This window comes from Zootoca vivipara, chromosome 13 (genome assembly GCF_963506605.1).
Source record: "Zootoca vivipara chromosome 13, rZooViv1.1, whole genome shotgun sequence".
Lineage (NCBI taxonomy): Eukaryota > Metazoa > Chordata > Lepidosauria > Squamata > Lacertidae > Zootoca > Zootoca vivipara.
This window is the reverse complement of record NC_083288.1, coordinates 44214528-44240420: the sequence shown is the minus strand read 5'-3', so window position 1 is coordinate 44240420 and position 25893 is coordinate 44214528. Positions and strand designations below refer to the sequence as shown.

The 25893-nt window shown below is 47.8% G+C and overlaps 1 protein-coding gene and 1 non-coding gene across 5 annotated transcripts in view; both read left to right on the top strand.

Moving 5' to 3' along the window:
* The window catches only part of ARHGEF15 (Rho guanine nucleotide exchange factor 15), a 53648-nt gene that overhangs the window by 10094 nt on the left and 17661 nt on the right, over positions 1 to 25893 (top strand). Inside the window, exons 2-3 of one of the 4 annotated variants that reach the window (XM_060281824.1) lie at positions 6536 to 6915; positions 24902 to 25356. In XM_060281824.1, the coding sequence (XP_060137807.1) occupies positions 24951 to 25356 (406 nt within the window). In that variant the 5' untranslated portion in view covers positions 6536 to 6915; positions 24902 to 24950. Of the gene's footprint in view, positions 1 to 1851; positions 13838 to 24901; positions 25357 to 25893 lie in introns of those variants that run through there. The other 3 variants (XM_060281822.1, XM_060281823.1, XM_060281825.1) reach the window with 3 other exon arrangements.
* On the top strand, positions 4024 to 4105 carry TRNAS-GCU (transfer RNA serine (anticodon GCU)). The gene has a single exon. It is a non-coding gene; the product is annotated as a tRNA-Ser (tRNA).

Below are 25893 nucleotides of genomic sequence, written 5' to 3'. Positions count from 1 at the left end.
CCTTAAAATATCAGCGACTTCCCTTCTTCTCTTTCCATGGCTCATTTTGCATATCATAAATCCCTGCATATTTTACATAAACTAAACCCTTCAGTGTTCCATTATTACGTCCATCAAAACTTATATTTACACTGTTGAATTTATCTTAATGCTGCCAACGTTTTCAAGTGTACTCAATCCCCCCCCAATATATTCAATTAAAAAAATCCAATCTCTAAACGTATGATGTTCTTGTTTTCTTATTCTATATGTTAAGTCCGCAAACTGCGCATATTCCATCAGTTTAAGTTGCCATTCTTCTTTAGTTGGGACCTTGCTCATTTTCCATTTTTGAGCTAACAAAATACCGGCCGTAGGAGTGGCGTACATAAATAACATTTTTCGACACCTGGGAATTCCCAGACGGAAATTCCCAGGCAGTCATTATTTGTCACCTCCTCCAAGGAAAACAAGGTGTCTTGGAGGATTGCAGCCTAGCTGTTGCCCCTAAACACCTAGTTTTCTATGTCCATGGAAGTGTTGTGTCTTGGGAAGCATTCAGTTATCTAAGAACTTCCCTGCAGGTGGTGCTACGTAGTTAGACACAGGTTTCCCACCTCATTGAGGACTGGTGGCTTGACTAAGTATGCTTTTATTTTATTTTTGAGGGCATTGCTTTATCACTTTTGTATTTGTCTACCCTGGGCTCTTCTGGGTGGAAGAGGGAGATATAAATTTGCTAATAGCCACTACCGCTACTCTGTGGATATTTGGAACCGAGGGAAAGGGATTGTTAGCATCGAAGTCAGCTTTCTCAGGGTTGGGGGGCAGGCACCGTCCGGTGCCACACTGCACAAAGAGCAGGTGGGCTTCCAAATTCAGTGGGGTGGGCGTACCACATTTTAGAACGAAGCTGCCTGCATTTGGAAGCATATTGCTAGCCACAAAGAACCATAGAATCATCGAATTGTAGAGTTGGAAGGGAGCCTATGGGTCATCTAGTCCAACCCACCTGCAATGCAGGAATCCTGGGAACTGTAGTTTAAGGGTGCTAGCTCTGTGAGAGGTAAACTGCAGTTCCCAGGATTCTTTTTCTGAGGGTGTGTACTTCTTCACGGGTGGCGCTGTGGGTTAAACCACAGAGCCTAGGGCTTGGCGATCAGAAGGTCGGCGGTTTGAATCCCTGCGACGGGGTGAGCTCCCATTGCTTGGTCCCTGCTCCTGCCTACCTGGCAGTTTGAAAGCACGTCAAAGTGCAAGTAGATAAATAGGTACCGCTCCGGCGGGAAGGTAAACGGCGTTTCCGTGCGCTACTCTAGCTTGCCAGAAGAGGCTTTGTCATGCTGTCCACATGACCCGAAAGCTGTGCGCCGGCTCCCTCGGCCAATAAAGCGAGATGAGCGCCGCAACCCCAGAGTCGTCCGTGACTGGATCTAATGGTCAGGGGTCCCTTTACTTTTACCGTACTTCAAATATTTTTTTAATGTATGGTGTCTATGCACTAGGGTCTTCCACCCCAGAAGACCATTAAGTCCAGAATCTAACCTTCCTGTCCGCATCTATGGATGCTGTTTTTCTTCTTGTTCTTATTTGCTAAAAGGCAAATGGGGCAGGGAGGCGAAAGGAGGGCACTGTCTCTTTATGCTTAGATGTCCATTGAGATTGCTTGTTTACCGGGCTCTCATTCCGCCTGGAAGGAAGTGTACATTTTGTTGGAAAGGGACAATGGACACGAGACAGTTTGCAGACTGCTCCCCTTTCTCGGAAAGTGACTCATCAGCCTCCTCTCTGGGAAAAGCGTGTGCCGGTTTTCAAAAGTTTCTAAACAGTTGGGTCTCAACATAACCATCCAAAAAAGGGCGGGCGGGGCGGGTGGTGGCATTGTAAATCTCATCTCTACAATTTCCAAAGTTCCCTGGGAAGAGGGAGCAGTAAACCACTATTCCCCAGCTACAATTCCCAGAACGGCTTAACCATTAATTCGCCTTTCCAGAGAACGCTGGGAACTGTAGCTCTGCGAGGGGAATCGGGGTCTGCTGACAACTCACAATAGTGCCGTAATCAAACGGCGGTTCCCAGGATTCTTGGGAGGAAGCCGTGAGTGTTTAAAGTAGTAAAATACTGCTTAAAAGGGGCCTAGCATTCAGAGTTCCCATAATTATGTGTTGGGAGTGAAATGGCGCGTACCCCCACGATCACACTTGATTTCCAGCAGGGGAATTGTGTGAGTCTGCTGCTACAACATCAACAGTCTTGCAACACCTGAACAACGGAAACATTTTATTGTGACATGTGTCCGGGATGGGGTGGGGGGTCATAGCCCTTTGGATGTTGCTGGACTCCCATCAACCGCTGACCAGCAGGGCCAATGGTCAGAGAAGATGGGAGATGTAGTTCAGGGACATCTGTAAAAGTGTGGGAGAGAGGACTCGTGGCTATTTTGTTCTTAGGCTGTCTGTCAGTATGCTTTTTATCATCTTTTTATCAATGTGTTTATCATTGATGTTCTGTAATGTGTTTGTAGTGTATACCCCCTGGGATCTTTTGATAAAGGTTGGTATATAAATTGAAAATAATAATGTGGGTTAAACCACTGAGCCTAGGGCTTGCTGATCAGAAGGTCGGCGGTTCGAATCCCTGTGACGGGGTGAGCTCCCGTTGCTTGGTCCCAGCTCCTGCCAACCTAGCAGTTCGAAAGCACGTCAAAATGCAAGTAGATAAATAGGAACCGCTACAGCGGGAAGGTAAACGGCGTTTCCATGTGCTGCTCTGGTTTGCCAGAAACGGCTTTGTCATGCTGGCCACATGACCTGGAAGCTGTACGCTGGCTCCCTCGGCCAATAATGTGAGATGAGCGCGCAACCCCAGAGTCGGTCACGACTGGACCTAATGGTCAGGGTCCCTTTACCTTTTAATACATTAATAATAATAATAATCTGGACCGCCACAAGTTCCTCGTCCTTGTCATTTCTGCATTAGAAACCCACCTCATGTGAAGCGTTCTCCCGAGTTGCTGGTGTTTATACACAGGGCTGTGCATGTAAACAGAGGCAGAAAAGTAAAGACAGCGGCAATTACCGTTATTAATGTGTAGGTGTTGACACAACATTTGAGCACCGGCATGCTCATTAGCGCATGCAGTGTGATTTAAAACACCTTACCTGATTTCAAGCCGCAAGTGGGTTGGCAGAACAGATTTCTAGGTTTCGCAACCTTGCTCTTATGCCCCCGCCCTGGCCCATACCCAGCACACACAGGACAAAAAAAAATATTTTTGCTCCTGACGCAGAAATCTATATGCAGTGCAATAAATCCCTCCCTACTCTCTGTGCAGGAATGCACAAGCGCTTTACATCCTGGGGTGTGCCCAGAGAAAGCTATGCAGATGCCACACTCACTTTGGCAGCAAAGCTCAGCTCTTTGAGATGCTTCCCTTTTATACCCTCCACCTGATAAGTTTCTAGTTCTTATTGAGGCCAGCTTGATGCATGCAAGGCTTGTTCAGCCTTGGAAGCTGAAGGGGTGGCTGAATAAGATTTCGAGAAGTCACGGAAGCAAGGCACTGTTGCTGCAGACTGTCCCTTGATATTCGTAGAAACGACAATGCAAAATACGGTCAAATAATGGCCTTAAATTGCATAATGTGCGCTTGTGGGCAAACCCAAGTTCTTTTCAGGTATAGTTTATTACCATTATTTTTTAGTGCATGGCAATACAGACAGCTTTTGGCACAAGGTGTGGGCGGCTGCGGGGGAAAAGTTGTGCAAGAAAGCTTTCACAGTGGGATGTCTGGCTACATTTGATTCCCTCCCCCTCTTATGTAATAAGGTTCTTGAGCAACCCTCTTGTGCAAAGAAACAGTAACTATGCATGCACGAGCCTGTTTCTGCACACAGAGCAGTTTTTTTTTAAGGTACTGTATTTTAAAATCCTGTCCCTTGAAAATTGTATTTCTGATTTAAGAAATGAAAGCTTTTTTTTTTAAAGGGTGCATACCTTGCTGTCAGCAAATGAGGTGTATGGTGTACACAGAAAGGCAGGAAGGACGAGGTGGCCGAGTGGTTAAGGCGATGGACTGCTAATCCATTGTGCTCTGCACGCGTGGGTTCGAATCCCACCTTCGTCGTTGTGGAATTTTTTGGGGGAGAGAAAGGGCCAAAGCTCCAGAGAGACGCGGTCACACTGAGATCTGCGGGGCTCTCTGGATTGCAGCCAAAGCGCCTGGGGACCCCTGTGGTCTTCCTGGGGCTCTTTCGACACCACATCTCCCATCAGCCCCAGGCAGTGTGGCCAGAAAACAGGGGATAATGGGAGTTGTAGGCCAACAAGATCTGGAGTACCACAGCTATGGTTTAACAAAGCCCAGGAACGACTGTTCTAATAATCAAGTGTGTTCGGAGATAAGGTCAAGGCTGGATACAGTGTTTTTGTTTTGTTTTTTGAGGGGTAACAAAGCTGTGTCTCCCCTTCCCGCCATGGGCTTATCAGGTAGTGGCAGGTAGCAGCAATTGGCTTTCATTTTAATTTCCCACAGTGCCTAGGGTTGGTGCTACGTCAGGGGCATTGTGGGTAATTAAAATGGCTGCTAGTAGACTCCTGGCTGAAACCACGGAGCCACTGCCAGTCAGTCTTGGCAGTATTAGGTCGGATGAACCAACGGTTTGACTCGCGTCTCAGTTCACAGTACATATTAACCAACTAGTGTGCATGTAAATATATTAAATGGTGTATATACAAAACATGCTGAATTATTTTTAGACCAATGGTCCCTACACCCTAAGGTGGAGCAACTTAAACAGTTTACACTAGACCAGGCGTCGGGCAACCTTTTCTGCCCGTGGGCTGGAGGATTCCCACGGACTATCATCCGTGGGCCGGACAGGCGCAGAAGCGATTTCCAGTGGTGCTGCGGACGTTTTGGAAATGGGCAGCGCAGCACCAGAATTCGCTTCTGCACATGTCCATGGCTGCACAGAAGCGATTTCCGGTGCTGGCTGCCCATTTCCAAAATGTCCACAGCGCCAGAAATTGCTTCTGCGGCTGCGTAGATGCGATTTCCGGCGCTGCTCGGCGAGTCCCTGTGCCGCGCAGCGCTGGTTCACCGCAGCGCGCGGGGGACTTGCCGAGCAGGCAGCTCGGTTCACGGGAGGCCCGTGGGCTAGATAAATGGCCTCCATGGGCCGGAGGTTGCCGATGCCTGCACTAGACGTATATTTTGCATGATTGATCTTCCACAGCCAGAAGCATTTTGACCCAATCTTCTCCAGTGGCCAACCTAACCTACCTCACAGGGGTGTTGTGTGGCTTAACTTGGGGGCAGGGAAATCTTGAAGTCCATGCTGAGCTCTGTGGCAGAAGGTTGGGGTTGCAAAAATGTAATAAATAGATATGCCACAGTCGAAAGGAATTGAGTTCCCAGAATTGTTAACCTCTCTCTGTGTGTGTGTATGCAGGTTTCTGCTTGTAATAACAATGGGTTCTTTCTGCAGTCTTTATTTGGCACACTGCATTTTAACCCTGGGAGAAGATAGCAAGCCTTAACCTGATATGGGTGGCGCTCTCTTAAATAAACCATTGATGTATGCTGCAACGAGTTGGCATACCTTAGCCAAATCTCCACCCATGTCAATGTTTTGCATCATTCTGGCCCATCTTTCGTGGCCTGTTGATGGCCCTATGAACATAAACACAAGAATCATAGAATTGTACATTTGGATGGGACCCTGAGGGTTTTCTAGTCCAACCCCCTGCAATGCAGGAATCTCAGATGAAGCATCCATGACAGGTGGCCATCCAGCCTCTGCTTAAAAACGAGAGTCCACAACCTCCTGTGGGAGTCAGTTCTACTGTCAAACAACTCTTGTGGTCAGAAAGTTCTTCCTGATGTTTAGTCGGAATCTCCTTTCTTGCAACTCTTAGATCCATTGGTTCGGGTTTGCTCCACCTTCCATGTGACAGCCCTTGAGATATTTGAAGATGGCTATCAGATCTTCTCTCAGTCTCCTCCTCCTGCTCCCTCGACCATTCCTCATAAGGCTTGGCTTCTAGAACCTTTGAGGAACGCTTGAGGGAATTGAGCCCATCCAGCATCCTGTTCTGTGGCAGCCGGTCAGATGCCTCTGTAATTCAGAGGCACCGTGGAGGTAGAACACAGCCAACGTGGCCAGGGGCCATGGATAGCCTCAGCCTCACATGTTTTCCCCTCACCCTCTTTCACAGCCATCCAAACTGTTGGTCCTTGCTGTGCTTCTTGCAGAAGCAAATCTCGTTGGTCCTCTTGCTTCTTTCCAGCAAGCCAGCTCCCTGAATAAGTCCTCTGTGCTTGTCTCCCACCTTTCCGACCGCCACTCCCTTCCCTTCCCAATGAATGAGAGAAAAAGGCGTGCTTTGCTCTGTCTCTCTCTTGGTTTCCTCCTGTGTGCAAAGGCATCTGCCAATCCCAACCCTTCCCTTCCTGCTTTTGTGCCACCCGCCACCCTTTCTCATCAGACCGTTCCAACAAGAGGAGAGGAGGACCAGCTCTTCTTTTTTCCTCCCCTCCCTTTCTTTTTTCCAGCAGCCAACTCAGAAACAAGGAGCGGTTTGATTCTTTTTACGGGCAAGCTCTCTCTGGAGGTCCACAGGCAGAGACGGCTGGCGAGGACTGAGTTGCGGCACGGCAGGCTTGCAGAATGCAGCTGTTGTAACCATCCTGTAACAACAGAGAAGGAAAGAGGACGGTTTTTCCTCCACTCTGGAAGCTGGCTTGCTTTTTTCTTTTTGTGTGTGCGCGCACGAGTCCGCCTCTGGATTTCTGGCTTTTCTCTGAAAACTCAAGTGAGTCGGAGATGTGAAGTTCCCCCGCCTTGCAGAGATTTTTTATATTTTTATTTTGCATTGTGGATAGTTGACCTAATCTGGCGTGGAAATGCTCCAGAGGCAGCCTGGAATCGAAGGGTAATGGATCTTTCTTGTGCGAGGGAGTTTCTGGTAGGGTGGGCTTAACAAAGGGTTTTTATTTCATTTTAAACAGGGCCTAACAAAGGTGTTCCTATTTAGGAGAGAAAATGGTCCCAGTGGGGAGAGGCAACCCAACCTTTTGGAAATCTTCTCCTAAGATGCAGGGGGCTTTCATCGCTCATTGGAACATCAAAGCCAGCAGTTTGAGGGGGCGGATCCTGTTCAGGATTTTCTGCGGCTTTCGTCTCCCTACCCACTCCCTGGCAACCATGTGGCAGGGTGTGGGTAGCTGGGCTTCTTCGTTCTGTAGGCTTGGGAGAATCTCCTTTGGAGAAACGGATCTGGTCCCAGGGTAGATTGGAAGTGGTAGAAGGAATTACCTCTCCATCTTCTCCAGGAAGGATTAGGCTGGGTGGGATCCAGTCTTCCAAGTACATAGGCTTAGAGCAGACATGTCCAACCGGGAGACCGCGATCTACAGGTAGATCGCTGGAGGGATCCCACTGGTAGATCGCGGGATTGTGGTCAATCATGGGCAAGGAATGTGGCGCTAGGTCTTTTGGGTGACTGCTTGACTTTTGGGGTGAGCGTTTTTTGTCATTCCCCCCCCCCAAAGCTCAACAACTCTTGTCAATCCCTCCCCAAAAAGCTCAACAACTCTGGGCACTTCCCCCCAAAGAATACACCTCCCTCCCTCCAATGACAATGGGTAGATCACTGCCAGTTTCTTTATACTGGGAGTAGATCACATTCTCTTGGGAGTTGGACATGCCTGGCTTAAAGCAACACTTAGAATGTTATGTTTGAAGGTGGTAGGGAATCTGTGATCCTTCGTGGTCCTTCACACCTATGGTCTCTCTCCATAATAGGCCACACCCCCTCCCCAGGAGACACCCCTCACCATTCTTGCTGCACACACTCCTCAGGTGCTTTTGCCTGGCTGGAATCTGTCCTTCAGCTGCGATTATGCCTTTTGCTCGCCTGGGTGGAGGGCCATCTGTGTGCACACATGTGTTTGTGTCTGTGGAAGCGTCTCCTTCTAATGGCTGTTCAAAGACCCATTGCCCCTCCCACCTCTGGCTCTGGCTCCACCCACCACTCACATGTCCCCCCCCCCCCCAATGTTTCCCAAGAGGAGACATCATGGCCCTTGAGCTGGAAAAGATTCCTCATTCCACATTCACTTTCTGGGGAAATCCTTTGTCTTCTCCCTTCGCAGGCTTAAAAGTCAAGTGAAACATCGGGGTGAGAAGAGGAGAATTAAGAACTCTGCTTTATAGCTGGGTGAATTACATGTGTTTTCTTAAGCCGCTCCCAAGGGAGCCTAGTTTGGAACTGGGAGCGTGAAAAGTCTTACAGTAATAGGAACGCCCCCACCATCTCCCGAAATATGAAGCAGAGGAAAAACTGCAGGGCTGGAATAAATTTGCCCAACTAAAAAGGAACATAGCAGTGAAAGGGTCTTCTCCTCCCCCAAAAATTAAAGTAGGCAACAGGGTATGGGGAATAAAATACGTCCAGGGTTAAAGAATGAGTATTTCTCTCCCTTCTTCCCCAGACTTGCCAATTTCAATGGTTTATTTACAAAGCTGCCTGCTTCATGTGGTCTCAATTTTGAATGATTCATGCAAGCAGTTTGATTTTTCAAATGAGAGAAGAGCCCATTAAAGGAACACAATGATAGGACAGACTTTGGTTGCAGACAGGGAGAAAATACAGATCAGAGAGTTAAAAAGGCAGGAATATGTGATGCCATCAAAAAAGAGTGCTTTTGAATACACGCAGAGTTGCCAAATATCTTGCCTTTTTAAACACAAACACACACACACACAAATTTGTCCAAAAAAGTACAAAGACTTTAAAAGATTACTAAAGTGATAAATTGGCTATTGAAATTTCATGAAAGACAAGCACACACGGATAAAGAGAAAATCATAAAAATGGAAAAAAGAAGAAAACCCCTATAATAAAATTAAACCAACCAAACCAACCCCACAACCCCAAGTAGTACTGTAGTTCAGCACATTAGGAGTCTTTGGTTACAAAGCAAAATAATTTAACTGGAGAAGAGATTGTACTGTGTGCGACAAAGACACTTTCAGTGCCTGTCTAGCAGCAGAAAAATCGGGTTTGATTCAGGAGCCCAATTTCTACCCAGCATAAGGGATATTGAGTAAAATAACTTCAAGTTTCTCTAGGTTTGATCAAGTTGTGCTCCGTTGGAATAATGTAGCTAAATGGACTCTCCTCGTGTATTCCTGCTATAAATAAAGAAGAGCTCTCTATGGGGGCTGATCTTTTTCACCCTGCTGTAAACTAGGGGGGGGGGGAATCCTCCTCTGTTAAACCTCTGCCCCACCAACTCCTTATCCAGGTGTGAACCAGGTGTAATTCTGCTGGAGCCAAGGGGCCGGGAAGGCTGTGTGGACCTTACTGTTTATTCTGGCTTCAGTGTTTTGTTCCCACCACTGGTGTTGGAAGCCATCTACACATGATGTTAGCCGCAGCTGTTCGATGTGTTTCCCCTCCAACCAGCTTCCATCCGATCTGAAAACGTAGGCCATGTTCGCTTTGCGGTTAAGCTGAGGTCTGTACGTTTGAGGCAGCCCTTGCACATGAACAGAGGACAGCACATGCCCAGGCGACGGCTTCATAAATTAGGAGTTCATGGCATGGTGGTTTGCAGGGAAACCAAACTGCTTGTGCGCACTGGATGAAGACATGCCTGCGCCCCTTCCGGTCTGGTGTGCACAGCAGCATTCAAATGCAGCGGGAGGGAATGACCTCACTGTGTTTTCGTAGACTCATAGAGTTGGAAGGGGACCCCAAGGGTCATCTAGTCCAACCCCCTGCAATGCAGAAATCTCTGCTAAAGCATCCATGAAAGATGGCCATCTACCGGTGTATTCATAGCCCAAATGTCTGGCTCCTTTTATTTAACACTTAGTGACCGTCCGTGCAATTGACTTTCATTGGGATTGTTCACCAGGAAACAACTAATATGAGGTCTCCTGAACTAGTTACTTACCCCTTCTTCACTCAGTTGAAATACTACCTCTTTTTGCTCTGGAATGAATTGTAAGGACCTCTTTGCAATCATTCCGTTTTGGGGCGTGTAAATTTGGAGTAACTCTGAAGGATAATTCCCCACTCACCTCTCCTCTCTCCCTTAACTCAACTGAACTCAAGATGAACTGTGTTTGGCTTTGTGGTCACGATTCTCACTCTGTCTTTCATCTTGGGAGTAATGCTAGAACTTGTGGACACCCAGGGAAAAGCAAGTACTTGTTCGCACAATGATTTGCTCCCGCAAGAGGTTGTGATGGCTACCAACTTGGATAGCTTTAGGATTAGAGGAATTCATGGAGGATCAGACTACCAATGGCTGCTAGTCACAATGGCTAAGCTCTGCCTCTGTCATTAGAGGAGACCGTATACCTCCGAATACCAGGTTCTAGGAATCACTGGTAGGAAGAGTGCTGTTGCTCTTGCGTCTTGCGTCTTGCTTTCCACAGACAGCAGTTTGGCCACTATTGGGCCATTTGCCTGTTCCATCAGCAATCTCCTTATACTCTTAGGAAATCAGAAGTATCTGCTTTGCAGCTGATGAATACCACAGCTTTGTGACTTACCCTGGTGTAAGCCAAGAGTCAACGAGACAGATTCTGATCTTCCCTATTTCCTCCTTTCATTTTCAACGCTGCGGTAAACTTTGGTTTTCAAGAAGAAGAATGAGATCTTTTTGTGGTCTGTGGACAAATCCCTCCCTTTATTCAGCTACGGTACTAGGTGTGGGCTGGGAGTGGTGGCAGGAGGCCTGGGGAACCCAATCAGGACAACTTTAAACTAAATACTGAGAGGGAGGGAGAAAATATTGCAGACGACAGAGTAAAACCTGATACTAGAGATAATACCTTCGTTGATGCACAGGGAACTGAGGTGGTGCTCCAGAAACCTTCTAAAGAAGGAAGCAGCTGGAGGGGACGGCTTATGGTCTCAGTTGTTTTTATACTAATGCACAGAGAATGGGAAACAAGCAAGATGAATCTGAGCTCTTAATAGAGGATGGCAAATATGACCTAATAGGCATTACTGAAACCTGGTGGGATGAGACTCATGACTGGAATGTAGAAATTGAGGGGTATAACCTATTAAAAAGGAATAGTGTTAGAAAATGAGATATGAAAGCTGGGAGCTAAATGGCACCTTAAACCTAGGTAATGGGTACAACAACAGAATGTCTAGGCACACATTTTTAATAGCAAGAATACAAAGCTGAAAATGAATGAACTGCAGCTAAAATCTTATACAGTGGTACCTCTGGTTAAGAACTTAATTCGTTCTGGAGGTCCGTTCTTAACCTGAAACTGCTCTTAACCTGAAGCACCACTTTAGCTAATGGGGCCTCCTGCTGCCACCACGCCGCCGGAGCACAATTTCTGTTCTCATCCTGAAGCAAAGCTCTTAACCTGAGGTACTATTTCTGGGTTAGCGGAGTCTGTAACCTGAAGCATTTGTAACCTGAAGCGTTTATAACCTAAGGTACTACTGTATTCATTTCTCACATGGTCTAGTCCTCATCTGAAGACTGCAAAAAACAAAGCCATGCTTTTTTCCCTGCCTGCCCCCCTAATATTATTAAGAGGATCTCTTCTCCAGTCTTCAGAGAGTGACTGGAAGTGGAGAGGCAGAAAAAGGTCCTCCTTTCCTTCCACTCTGCAGTTTAATCTGAAATCTTAGGCACAGTACTGCACCCAGAACTCAGAAACAGCCCACGCTAATGAAATTCCTTGTCGCAAAACGCACCTAGAACAATGGGAGTTTCGAACGCTGTTGTGAAGAGATCCACGAGGAGCTGGCGAATGTGGAAGAGGTAACTGTTAAGTGGATTTGTAGCTGGTTGGTTGACTGACCGAATCCAGAGAGTGCTCACTAATAGTTCTTCATCATACTGGAAAAAAGTGACAAGTGGGGTGCCACAGGGTTCTGTCCTGGGACCATTTATAAACAACTTGGCTGAAGGAACTGAGGGGATTTGCAGATGACACCAAACTGGGTGGGGTAGCTAATGCCTCAGGAGACAGAATCAGGACTCAAGATGACCCTAACATATACCGGTAATAGATTTTTCAGGCCCCTGTCTCTATCTTTAGATGCCAGATAAATACTTTATTGTTTTAATGTGCTTTTCAGTGTCACAATTTCAGAGAATTTGTTAGAGGCCTAGAGACAATAAGGATTAGTAGTGGGGGTGCTGTGCAGAATTGCTAGTATCTCAGATGCTGTTTTGCAAATGACAGGTCGCTAGCCCTCATTGATCATGGCAATAAAACTTGCTTGTTTGTTTGTTTGTTTTTAACCTCATGACAGTTTCATTTTGGTTCTTAGCTGGCTTGAATAAAGCCCAGGCTCCCAACTAGCAGATGCACAGTTTTTGCAGGTGATGGGTTTTCCCACCATGCCTTGCTTCTAAACCTGCATGTGGCTTCTTGTTGGCTATTGTTGGAAGAAAGGCGATTAAGTGCATGGTAGCTCTTTCATAAGGCCTTAGGTCATGCCAGGAAACGCTGGAAATCCGGGATGCCCATTTTAAGAGCATTGTGTGGGCTTTTAAAGGGCTTTAAAGTGTTTTACTGAGCAAACCACATCTGGGAAGTGGCCAGAACCACTTGCTCCAGACAGGTTTGATGCTGACAGATAATTTTAAAGCAGCTGAATGTTTAGCTGGCGTTGTGCTCTGAACACACACAGGCAAACATTAAGTTTTTTTGGGGTAACACATGCAGTAAAATAAGGGGGCAGGAAGTGGATTATACCAGTTTAGGCTGCAAGTGAGGAGAATTCCCCTTTTCCTTTTTTTAAAAAATGCTTCCCTGAATTTAAGAAAACCCAACAAACCACATACTCAGCACATCTGCATGCAAATGAGAAAATAGTGTAGCTGGGAAAGCTCGAATCTGGAACATTTCTCACTGCTACTCTAGGCTTTTTGTTTTTTTAAAATAGCAGGTTGTTTTTTTAAAAAATAATGTGGACTCCCCCCCCCCCCTCAGCAACCAACCCCTCCTCTTCACCTGCAGGCTAAAGTGGCACAGTCTGTTCTACCACCTCGCTCCACTGCTTGTAGAGGAAGTTGTTTTTTCCCCACATTACATTTATTCCAAATTAGCGGAAGCAGGTGAACTGGTTGTTCCAGGTTGAAAGTAATGTGCTGTGATGCGTGCATCTGTATGTATATCATCGCTTAGAACAGTATATTTTTTTAAAGTGAGGTGACCACAGCTGTACATGGAATTTGGGTCATAGAATAAGAGAACTGTAGAGTTGGAAGGGCCCTCGATGATCATCTAGTCCAACCCCCTGCAATGCAGGAATATGCAGCTCACCCGTACAGGGATTGAACCCGCGACCAATGGTGTTATCAGCATCACACTCTAGCCAACTGAGCTATATATGACAGATAGATAGATTTGTACACAGGAAAAATGCTAGCCTAGCAAGGGCAAAGAACAAGGGACATAGGGCTTTTTGTTGGGGGTGAGTTGCTGTCCCTCCTAGCATGATCCAGGCTGCTCTTCCACACCCTGATGTAAAAAAGCACAGCTTGTGCATAGATGGGGCTTTAGAAATAATAAGAAAGCAATGCTCTGGCAGTGCTGGGCGAACAACTGTTGCCACTTGCCCGTCCGTTCCTTTTTTCCTAGCATTTCCTTTCCTCTGCAGTGAGAGGATGCTAACTAAAACCTCCTCGTTTCCTGTGTCCGGAAAGACGCATTTCCCTTCTCCATGGAAAAGGATTGGAAGGGTAGGATCCATGAAGGGGCTGTGGCTTGGAAGAGCCATGTCGCATCTGCAGGGAGCCTGCCTGCAGTTTCTCCACTAGGTCCTTGACCGAGAGGGGCCAGCAGAATTGTTCCAGGTACGGATTCACCTCTTGGCTTTGCCTACCCTTTCTGATTCCTCCCTGGGGTTCTATCTGGTGGCTCCAAGTTTCTGTACAAGCCTGGGCTGCAGCGCAGTGTGCCTGTACGGTCCTGAATAATGAGGACTAGCAACTTGTTATTTGCAAAACGGTATCTTTTATTCTGGCATTTTTGTGCAAAAGCTCCACCCCACAGCCATTGCTTATGGCTTGTTCAACATGTAGAATCCTGCACCTATGCTTTGCTTCTGGAAGGGAGGTCCTGCTCCTGCGTTTTGCGATTGCCAGTGATTTAACATTTTTACAGATATTACCTATTTGTGGTATTTTTTGCCATGTAAAGTTATCTGGAGTGCCAGTGGGGATGGAAAGGGGAAGCGTGTTCGTTTCATTATGTGGAGCTTCATTTCAAGTTGCTCAGGGAAGGGTATATGATGCTGTGCTTACTCGGCTACTTTATTCTTACAACAACCCAGTGAGGTAGGCAAGGCTGAAAGAGAGGGGCTAGCACAAAGTCACCAGTGAACCTCTTGTCTTGACTGACTTGGAATTTGCACCTGGGTCTCCTCAGTCCCAAGCTGCACGAGGAGCAGGAATTCAACAGGCAAAGTTTCTTACCACATAGCATGTGGTTTGTACTTAGGTGAATACAGTGGTACCTCGGTTTAAGTACACAATTGGTTCTGGAAGTCTGTACTTAACCTGAAGCGTACTTAACCTGAAGCGAACTTTCCCATTGAAAGTAATGGAAAGTGGATTAATCCATTCCAGACGGGTCCGCAGAGTACTTAAACTGAAAGTACTCAAACTGAAGCGAACTTTCCCATTGAAAGTAATGGAAAGTGGATTAATCCGTTCCAGACGGGTCCGCGGAGTACTCAACCTGAAGCGTACTTAACCCGAAGTATGAGTGTAATTGGTTCCAGAAGTCCGTACTTAACCTGAAGCGTACTTTCCCATCAAAAGTAATGGAAAGTGGATTAATCCGTTCCAGCCGGGTCTGCAGAGTACTTAAACTGAAAGTACTCAAACTGAAGCGTACTTAAACTGGTTTCTTGAAGGAGGAGCATTGTGTAAAGCAGGGGTGGGGAATCTAAGGCCCTCTCAAGTCTTTTAGGCTGGTCATCAGGACTCTTTCCGACCCCCTTCCCCTTCCCAGCCACACCCTCTCCTGGTCCTTCTCCAAATCCTCTTCTGGTGTTTTTGCCAGACTGGAATGTGCACTTGAACTATGAAAATGCTGCTTGCTTTTCTAGATACAGGCTAAAGATGCGTATGGGAAAGTGTTTAGAAAACAGCTGACCATACAAAGGCAAAATTAACTTTCATTCCTCTGCCCGCCTTTGCCTCTGACCCTGCCTATCCCTGACATGTGGCCCCCAGAAAGTTTTCCAGGGGGAATGTGGCCCTCAGGCTGAGAAACTTGCTGTAAAGCGGAGGAGAGCCCCCACCTTTTAAAGAAAACAAGCCACAGCTTTTTATTGGAGATGTAACAGAAGAGCTCTGGGTTTTGCTTCCATTTTGATATTTTGAGGACCTATCCCATTCTAAGCTTGTCCCACTTTTTAGGAGCTGCTGCCTTCTGGAGTGTGAACCTCCAGGGAGCTGTCACCTAAACAAGCTCTTCTCACTGCAGAGCTGGCTAGATCACTCCAGGTTTCTAGGGCATAGCCCAGATTTGAGGAGGGCGGAGGGCCTGCTTGCACCGGTTGAAGAATGGCTTTGGGATGTTGTCGGATGAGGGTTGTCTCTGCTAATTGAGGACGCTGGACTTAAGAGTGTCATATAAACACACACACACACACACACACATTGTCATGCATTCTACTTGTAGGAAGGATGCCTGAACTGACTCTCCCTGTCCAGAGAATCTCTGAGCATGCCTAGAATTCATTAGGAAGCTATATTATACTGAGTCATGCCAGTGGCTCATCTGGCTTAGTATTGTCTACACTGACTGGCAGAAGATTGTTTTCAGGCAGGGCTCCTTCCCAAACCTGCCTGGAGATGCTAAGGATTGAATCTGGGACTTTTAGCATGCTCTGCCTCTTGAGTTTCAGCCTGCTCTGAATGTTGTAAGGCTACGAGAACAAAAGTGCTGCTGCCCAAATAGGGACTTGTTCCCTCAGTGTAAAAGTCTGAATCTCTGCCCAAGCGCTGACCATCTTGCTTTATTTCCTTCTTCTTCGGAAAGCAGGGCTCTCTGGTATTTAATTCTTAAAATGAGAGGTGTTGGGGTTTACACTCCATAATTGATTATGACTATGTTCTACTACGGGACGCGGGTGGCGCTGTGGGTTAAACCACTGAGCCTAGGGCTTGCCAATCGAAGTTTGGCGGTTTGAATCCCCGCAACGGGGTGAGCTGCCGTTGCTCGGCCCCAGCTCCTGCCCACCTAGCAGTTCGAAAGCACGTCAAAGTGCAAGTAGATAAATAGGTACCGCTCCAGTGGGAAGGTAAACGGCGTTTCCGTGTGCTGCTCTGGTTCGCCATAAGCGGCTTGTCATGCTGGCCACATGACCTGGAAGCTATACGCTGGCTCCCTCGGCCAATAATGCGAGATGAGCGCCGCAACCCCAGAGTCGGTCACGACTGGACCTAATGGTCAGGGGTCCCTTTACCTTTACATTCTTCTACAGTACCTCGTCTTAGCGACTGTTCCCAAAAGCCTGCAGTGTTGTCTGTAGATGGTGCAGTTTTGGATCTTCACAGTTTGCTTTCAATATATGGGATCATTATTATTATTTCTCATGGGCCAGGATGAGTTCCACCATTAGAAACAGGGTTCTGCTTAGAGATAATTTGAGAATTGTGTAGAAGCTGTTAAGTGTTTGGTGGGGGCGAGCACCCCCAGAAATGTTTTCTGTTGTTCTCGAGGAAAGAGAAGCTTTTTTTATTGAATATTTTCCCTCTCTTCGCTCCCAAAACATGGCTGTGTCTCTCCTGGGAGCCTGGAAAGGGGGGGTGGGGCTGCCTGCCATTGAAATGCTGAAGATCAGCTGCAAGGCACGCAGCTTTGCAGCCTGTCAAGGGAGAGGAGGGAACTATAGCTGGGAGGCGCCTGGCTCCGGCCTCCCCGGGGGACGTTGGCGTGCGGCCGGTTGGCGTTGGGTATGCGCTGCTCCTCAGCTGGTCATGCATGCTCTGCCTTCCCTCCCTGTCATCGATATGATGAGCGTGTGGGGAGCGTGAGGAGGGGCTGAGAGTTTTTGGACAGGATCAAGACGGAGGCTTTTCTGGCCAAGGGGGTGGAGAGGGAGGAAGGAGACTCTGCAGAGAGAATGGGGGCAGGATAGCCTCTCGCTCCACCTCAGCAAAGCTCCTGTGCACTAAATGACTGCAAAAACCTCAGGCAGGAATTCAACAGGTGTGGAGGGAGCTTTCCTGTTGAATTTCTGGCCCCTCGTTGTGGCTGCAAAGGCTTGAAAGCCTTAGGTGGCGGGGGCAGCTGTAAGGTACCCGCTACGGGGTTGCCGTAGCAACCGCTGCACTCTTGCGGCCTACGCTCCTGCTGCTAAAAGGAGAGGCCTGCTCTTCTTCCCGAATGGTAATGAAGGAGGCAAATAAAGCAGATCATCTCTGAACAGAGAAGCAGAAGGGGGGACGTTTCCTTTCCTGCTTCTGCTCCCCACCCCCAACCCGTGGCTTGTAAAGGTTCAATCCTAGACACAGCCTAAAGGGCATCTCAAAAAGATGTGAAGATGAAGATCTGGCTTTGGGGGAGGGAGTCACGTGGTTTTCGGGGCAGACAGTCTCCGCAACCTTTCAGTCCACACTCAGTGCTTTAGATTGTAAAGCAGGAACCATTTCAGCTCGAGGGCCACATTCCCTTCTGCACGAATCTCCTGAGGGCCACCTATCCAGGGTAAGGCAGAGCTTAAGGCAGAAGGTGACAGAGCAACAAAGGCAAAATTTACCTTTGTTACAGGAGGCTAGTTTCTACATACAGTGGTACCTCTACTTATGAATGTTTCTACTTACGAATGGAGCTCCGTCCGCCATCTTGGATGCGGTTTAGATAGGATTTTTTTCTACTTGCGAATTTTTAGATAGGGTTGCTTCTACTTACGAATTTTTTCTCCCAATGCATTCCTATGGGAAATAAAAAAATTCCTTCAGTAGCACCTTAAAGATCAACTAAGTTTATATTTTGGTATGAGCTTTCGTGTGCATGCACACGAAAGCTCATACCAAAATATAAACTTAGTTGGTCTTTAAGGTGCTACTGAAGGAATTTTTTTATTTTGCTTCGACTCAGACCAACACGGCTACCTACCTGTAACCATTCCTATGGGATTTGACTTACAATTTTTTTCGACTTACAAATGTGCGTTCGGAACGCATTAAATTCGTATCATAGAATCATAGAATCGTAGAGTTGGAAGAGACCACAAGGGCCATCCAGTCCAACCCCCTGCCGAGCAGGAAACACCATCAAAGCATTCTTGACATATGCCTGTCAAGCCTCTGCTTAAAGACCTCCAAAGAAGGAGACTCCACCACACTCCTTGGTAGTAAATTCCACTGCAGAACAGCTCTTACTGTCAGGAAGTTCTTCCTAATGTTTAGGTGGAATCTTCTTTCTTGTAGTTTAAATCCATTGCTCCGTGTCCGCTTCTCTGGAGCAGCAGAAAACAACCTTTCTCCCTCCTCTATTTGACATCCTTTTATATATTTGAACATGGCTATCATATCACCCCTTAACCTTCTCTTCTCCAGGCTTAACATACCCAGCTCCCTAAGACGTTCCTCATAAGGCATCGTTTCCAGGCCTTTGACCATTTTGGTTGCCCTCCTCTGGACACGTTCCAGCTTGTCAGTATCCTTCTTGAACTGTGGTGCCCAGAACTGGACACAGTACTCCAGGTGAGGTCTGACCAGAGCAGAATACAGTGGTACTATTACTTCCCTTGATCTAGATGCTATAGTCCTATTGATGCAGCCCAGAATTGCATTGGCTTTTTTAGCTGCTGCATCACACTGTTGACTCATGTCAAGTTTGTGGTCTACCAAGACTCCTAGATCCTTTTCACATGTACTGCTCTCAAGCCAGGTGTCACCCATCCTGTATTTGTGCCTTTCATTTTTTTTGCCCAAGTGTAGTACTTTACATTTCTCCTTGTTAAAATTCATCTTGTTTGCTGTGGCCCTGTGTAGAGGTACCACTGTACACTCGCACACTCCTCCTTTATCCTCCACCCAGCATTATTAGTAAACTTCGATGCATGCCAACCAGGCAAAAATGCTCTGGGGTGTGTGGACCTGGGTTTTGCCTGGGGAGAGCTCTGAGGGCCGGATAAAGATGAGCCGGGGGGGGCACATTCGGCCCCTAGACCCAAGGTTCCCAACTTCCTCTGCAGTCTTATAGTGCTGCCCAGAGGGGTGATCGTGGTTGGTCACAGAGAGAACAAGAGAGGCTGGCAGCTGAATCATAGAATTGTAGAGCTGGAAGGGATGCTAAGGGTCATCTAGTCCAGCCCCCTGCAATGCAGGAGTGAGAAAGAGCAGAGGAGGCTGCCTTGAACCCGCCACTGCTTAGCCACACACTGGAGTGCTCAGTTCTTCCCTCTTCCAGGATACTCCATTCCAATCCTGCTCCCTCCCATGATTTTCTCTCCTTTTTCTCTTCCCTTTAGTACACACTCAGAGGACTGATTTTTATTTTCATATGCATGAAAATATACGATTGGGGTGGTGGTGGTATAGGGGAGGCCACGTTTTTGGGCCAATTGGGAAGAGGAGCTGCATTCAATTTTTGGGGGGGGAGGGTCAACTTGTGCGACATTTTCGCAGCCTCTTTGACCTGCTGGGGCTAAAGGTTTCTTGCATTTGATTTTAGGGCCCAATAGGAGCAGCAGGCCAAACAAGGACTTTACCCTGGCCGTGTTTTGGTTTGATGGCTGCCAGTTGCCGACCAGTACCCCTCCAAACACACGCACACACCCTTTCTCTACAGGCCCATCCCCTTGCTTTCCTCCTTTGCCTCCCTTGCTGTTCTATTTCCTGACCAGCACAAAGCCTGACTTTCTCTACCCACATGGCGGGCCCAAAATACCCAGCAGCTGACGTCCTTGCAACTGTCTCCTAAGAGACAGCTGTCCCAAATTCATTCCTGCCTCCTGCCTCCTCACCACCCCACCTCCCCGTCGCCAGTCCCCCGCCATGCATGTATGTGATTGCATGTTTGCATGTGTTCAGCGGTCCCTCTTCTGCTTGGCTGTGGTTTCACAGTAGTCGGGTATGGGAACAGGTAAGATGAGGCTAGGAGAACAGGCTGGAAGCCTGAAGCCTGCAGAGTGTGTTGTATGTGTGTGCTTGGGGATGTTTGAGGGTGTGTCCCTGTGTGGCAGGGTTTGGAACGTGTTTTCTGGAATCGAGATCTAGGCCAATTTTTTAAAAAAGGAACAGTCGGCCTGGGAATTAATCTGCTGGGATGCAAGAAGGGGGGATTTTGGAAGGGACGACTGGCACATTCTTTCCAGCCCTGCCCAGTTTTTGATCCAGGAGAGTTTATATGCAGCTGATAAGGGCACTCGCTTGGGCTCAGAAGTAAATACAGTGGAACCTCGGTTTATGAACACCTCAGTTTACGAATCTTCGGTTTACGAACGCCGCAGACCCATCTGGAACGGAGTAATCCACTTTCCATTACTTTCAATGGGAAAGTTCGCTTCAGTTTATGAACGCTTCAGTTTATGAACAGACTTCCGGAACCAATTACACCCATGCTTCGGGTTAAGTACGCTTCAGGTTGAGTACTCCGTGGACCGTCTGGAACAGATTAATCCACTTTCCATTACTTTCAATGGGAAAGTTCGCTTCAGTTTATGAACGCTTCAGTTTATGAACAGACTTCCAGAACCAATCGTGTTCATAAACCAAGGTACCACTGTAGAAGTTGTGGCATTGGATTTGAAATGAGGGTAATCTATACAGGGATATGTTCTCTCTGTAATAGTTCTCTCTCTCTCTCTGCCCCCCTCCACATTCTTCATTGAGGGATGGCAAAGTATTTAGTGGAGTCGGTGATGCAAGCTTACCGCAGTTGCACTAATAGTTTCTTTGGCATAGTTTTTGTTACCGCTTCTGCCCTTGGAGGGAGAGGGTTGAGCTCGGCATCCTGACCATATAAACACTTATTCATTGAGTGCCCACTCCTGTATAACTTGAGATTTCATCAGTCCCTATATTTCCTCCCCCCCCCCCAGGTATCTTTTGTAAATCATAAAGGCTACAAACTTGATGTGTGTGAGAGAGAGAGGGGGGGGGGAAGGAGGGAGGGAAGAAAGGAAGGAAGGAGGGAGGGTGATTCTCATGCAAACACAAAAATATGGAAGATTGTGGGATGTTTCGGGTGTGTTTTTGTGCTGGGGGCAGGTGCAGGGACTGGAGTGGGTGTCACGGTCCCTTTGGGTCAAGTAGCAAATGCTATTTTGTGAGTTCCTCTAGAGAAACGGAAAAGCCCTGGAGGAAAAAAGGGCTACAACTTTTACTTGTCAGACGGCGGTGGGGGTGGTTGTTTTGGTGGAATAGCAGCTTTGAGTGGGCAGGAAAGTTTGGGCAGGAAAATGGCTCCGAGTGGAAAGTAAAATACTCCTTCCCTTCCCACGGACCCAGTCAGGACCAGAGTCTCCTTCACTACCACCACTGTAGCTGGTTTTGGTTGACATGTCATTATGCCATGCAGGAGTACTCCAGATGCTATTGGACTACAACTCCCATCATCCCTAACTATCATAAGGTTACCAGATTTTTTTCAATGAATCCGGGGACACTTTTCAACTTCAGTAGGAATGATAGGTTTTTGTCAGGGGACCGATTTGTAAATCAGGGGACTGTCCCCGGGAAATGGGGACGTCTGGTAACCTTAAACTATCAGCCATTCAGGCTGGAGCTGATGGGAGTTGTATTCTGTTATATCTGGGCAGGGGCACCATGCTGGCCACCACTGATGCAACTGCAATGCATAGCTTGGTCATTTTCTTATTTATTTATTGCATTTATATCCCACCTTTTTCTCTAAGGAGCTCAAGGCATACATAGTTCTCCCCTTCCTCATTAGCCCGAGAGGCAGTGACCGGCCCAGGGTCACCCAGTGAGCTTCATGGCTGAGTGGGAATTTGAACCCTGTTCTGCCAAATCCTAGTCAGACAAGGGCTCTTCAAAGTTGGGCTTTTTTGTGTGGGTTGTATTCTGCATCACATACCATCACATGCAATATTAGTGCATCAGTGGCGGATTTATTCTGGACCATCTCCATAAGAACCTGCTGTGTGTCTGCACGTCATTCCACTGTATGAATTATTCTGTGATTCTTGCCTCGTGTTATTGACTTCATTGCCGCCTAGAAGCCTGCAGGCTTCACTGTGAGAGCAGGATGCTGGACTAGGTAGGCCATTGGCCTGATCCTGCAAGCACGTCTTATGTTCTTATGTTTGCTCTTGCTCCATAGAGCAACGAAAGGAGGACAAAAAACCCAAAACCAGAGCATTTGCAGTATAAAAAGCTGCAGGGTTTGAGCAAGATGCACTGAAGTCATATCTCTGCCCTGAAACTTCTGCAGCCACAAAACAGGATGGAAAGCAGGGTCACGTATAAACTCTCCAAGCGCAAAACGTTAAGGACGCACAATAAACTGGATGTCTGGAGGATCCCTTCCATGCTCCTGTTTTACCTAAAATAGGGCGAGTTGCCATCCCCCTTTGCTGCTTGCATCAGGGTCAGACTAACAACCCCCCCTCCTCCATTTCCTATGACTTGCCTCTTTATTTTATTTCCAAGTTCCTTGGGCAGCCTCTGGCCAGCCCTGTTGCAGTCACTTCCCCAGCTGGAAGTACAAGAGCCACGCCCGGGAGTGCGCTAGCCAGGCTGGAGGGCCTGTTCTGGCAGCTGGCCCTCAAGGGGGGGGGCAGCATTTAGAGTCGGCTGGGCTGCCGCGTGTTTCAGCTCCCCGGAGGGCAGGATGCGCTGCCTGCGTGCAGAGCAGAAACGAACGAGGTTGTGGAGGCCGAGTCCAAGCGATGGATGACAGGGCTTTGGGCAAGCGCTGCCAAGACCTCGCGTATGGCTCTGGAATGCTTCCGGAAGGAAGCCTGATTCAACCGGACGCCCAGAACTTTTATCCTGAACCGGGGTTGAGGGGGTGTTGACACAGTCCCTCCTTTAAGCTGCCGCTTTGCCTACAGGGCTCTTGCCTCAGCCTCCCGTGAGCGAAATGCTGTAGCTCCGTGACGGAGCACGTGCTTGTCGTGGCAAGGGCACCCATTTCAATCCCTGGACTTGAGAAAAGCCCGAGTACAAAACACTGGAGAGAGTCGCTGCCCATCTGTGTGGGAACAAGGGCAGTCAACGTAGTGTCCTCTGGATGTTGAGGACTACCACTCCCATCAGCCCCTGCAAGTGTGACCAGTGGTCAGGGATTATGGGTTTTGTAGTCCAGCAACGAACGGGAGGGCAACATCTTTGCCACACCAAGTGTGCACACTTCCAGTTGCTTTGCATCCAGGGTGCTCCCATTGGTGGTTTGGAAAGTGACATTAGCGACAATCCATATCTATCCTATTGTTTCTTATGAAATAGTGTGTTTCCCCTCCAAAACCAGCTTCAATCCGAATTGAGGAAAAGAACTATCTAGCCCAGGCATCCCCAAACTGCGGCCCTCCAGATGTTTTGGCCTACAACTCCCATGATCCCTAGCTAACAGGACCAGTGGTCAGGGATGATGGGAATTGTAGTCCAAAACATCTGGAGAGCCGAAGTTTGGGAATGCCTGATCTAGCTGTATGTGTACACAGCCAGTATGATTCAGTGTGATAATGCAATTTCCCATGAATATATACTGCTAGTAGCCGTTGCTGCTAGAGAGTCTGCTAGTAGCATTTGTGGGGCAGTGTAAATTGGGGCTGGTAGACCAGTATGTGTCCCCCCCTTCCCCAAGGGGTCCAGGGCCCCTCCAGCTTCTTAAACCTAGCCTTGACCCATGCCTGTATTAAAAAGAATGATGTGAATTTAGTCACGAGATGGTGCAATGGACTGTGCTGGCTACAATTGCAAGTGAAATGGGATACCATTTGTGAATCCTTCCCCAATGCTAAAATAAACAAGCACTTTCTGCAAATAAAATAATGTGTGTGCATCAAGGACAAAGGCTCCATTCTAGCCTGTTTCTTGCTTTGCTAATTCTCCATTTGCAGAGAGGCTTTTGAAGAAACAACACGAGAGAGCATTAAAAAAGCGATTCCCTCCTTAAGTGGCACAGTCTATTCTACTGTTGTTTCAGAAGGGTCCCTACTCTCTATATAGTATATATAGAGCTATATACAACCAACTGACATTGCCTTCTACAGAGTTGCCTTCTACAGAGTTAGTCCATTGGTCCACCCAACTCAATATTGTCTACCCCATCAGCTGTCTATCGTATCAGGGCATTCCCAGCCATACCTGGGGAAGCCAGGGATTGAACCTGGGACCTTCTGAGTGCAAAACAGATGCTCAGCCACTGGGCTACCACCCTCCTTAAGTGATAGAGGAAGCTGAGCCACTTTCGATGGTGGGGATTCAGTCTTTTGAATGCTCCCTTGTGTTCATGAACAAAACACAAGGCTTTGCAGCAAACATAGGATGAGCACGGCAGGGAGTGGTCTGAAAGTGGCCAATGGCTTCAAGTTACAAGAAAGGAGATTCTGACTAAACATCAGGAAGAACTTTCTGACAGCAAGAGCTGTTCAACAGTGGAACGGTCTCCCTCGAGAGGTGGTGGACTCTCCTTCCTTGGAGGCTTTTAAGCAGAGGTTGGATGGCCATCTGCCTTGGATGCTTTAGCTGAGATTCCTACAAACATTACAGAGGGTTGCCCTCAATGACCCTTCCAAATGTACAATTCTATGATTCCATTTGCTTAATGTGGGGAAGTGTTTTAAAAAATGCAAGCCACCCCCCAGGCAGCCTGTCAGGTGGCCCTCGGGAGGAATGCGGCCCTCAGGCTAGAAAACGTTCCCTCGCCCCTGCCTTTAGGCTTCTGCTTGACTGTCTCTGACTCTCGCTCTCCCCCCTCCCCAATAGGAAATGAAGTCGTGGCGGCAGCGCTGCGGATGACCCACCCGCTGTGAAGATGTCCTCCATGGACCCCCTGCCTCCGGCGACCCCTCCGACCCAGAAACCCACGCGCATCATTAAGCCCCGCCCACCCACCCGGCCACGACCGTACTTGCCACCCAGGCCGGACTCTGCCAGGCCGAGCCGTGGACCAACCCCACCTTTGCCCCCAGAGGGCTCCTCAACTGAGGCTGTCAATGATGGATGCTCCAGGGCGGCTGATCCCCCTTGCAGCCAACAGCGGCAGCTCCACAAGCTGCAGAACTCGGGCGCCGTTCGTAAAATCATCGTGCGCTTCAGCCACACGGAGAAAGAAGAGGCTGGGAAGCCCGCTCAGCCTGCTGTGAACTGCAGCCAGGTGCCTGTCACCGAGAATGGGGAAGAGAAGATATCGGAGGGGAAGGTGGGGCAGGGGCAGTTGGGTAAGTGAGCTTGGCTATAAGGCTATGTGGCTGTTTCTGGCTCCCTTCCCTATTTCCGTGTTGGCCTGAATATAAGCCTCACTCCCCCCCCCAAATTCTGACCATGAAAAGTTAAAAGTGCGGCTTAAATTTGCGACCTTACAAAAATGGGCTTTTACGATATCGCTGCTGAAACAGACATACGGTAAAACAGAATGGGTGTGAGTGCCTGCGAAATTTTAAGGGAGCGGCTTATATTCGAGTATTGTCTTTCCCCCCCCCCCCTGAATTTTAAAGGCGCGGCTTATATTTGAGCCAATACGGTATTAAAATATTTATAGGTCACACTCATTAAAAAATGCAGCAAGGCAGTATACAACATACAGAAATCAAAGTAAGGTAAATAAAAATGTATTTGGCTGGAAGGTAACCTCTGACCCTGTACCTTGGGATGCTTCAAAAGCCACGTGCATCCCGAGCTGGAATCTCTGCCCCAAGTAATGGTGAATTGTTTTGCTGCTTGTATAAATTGTGCAAGCAAAGTGTGTTTGCATACCA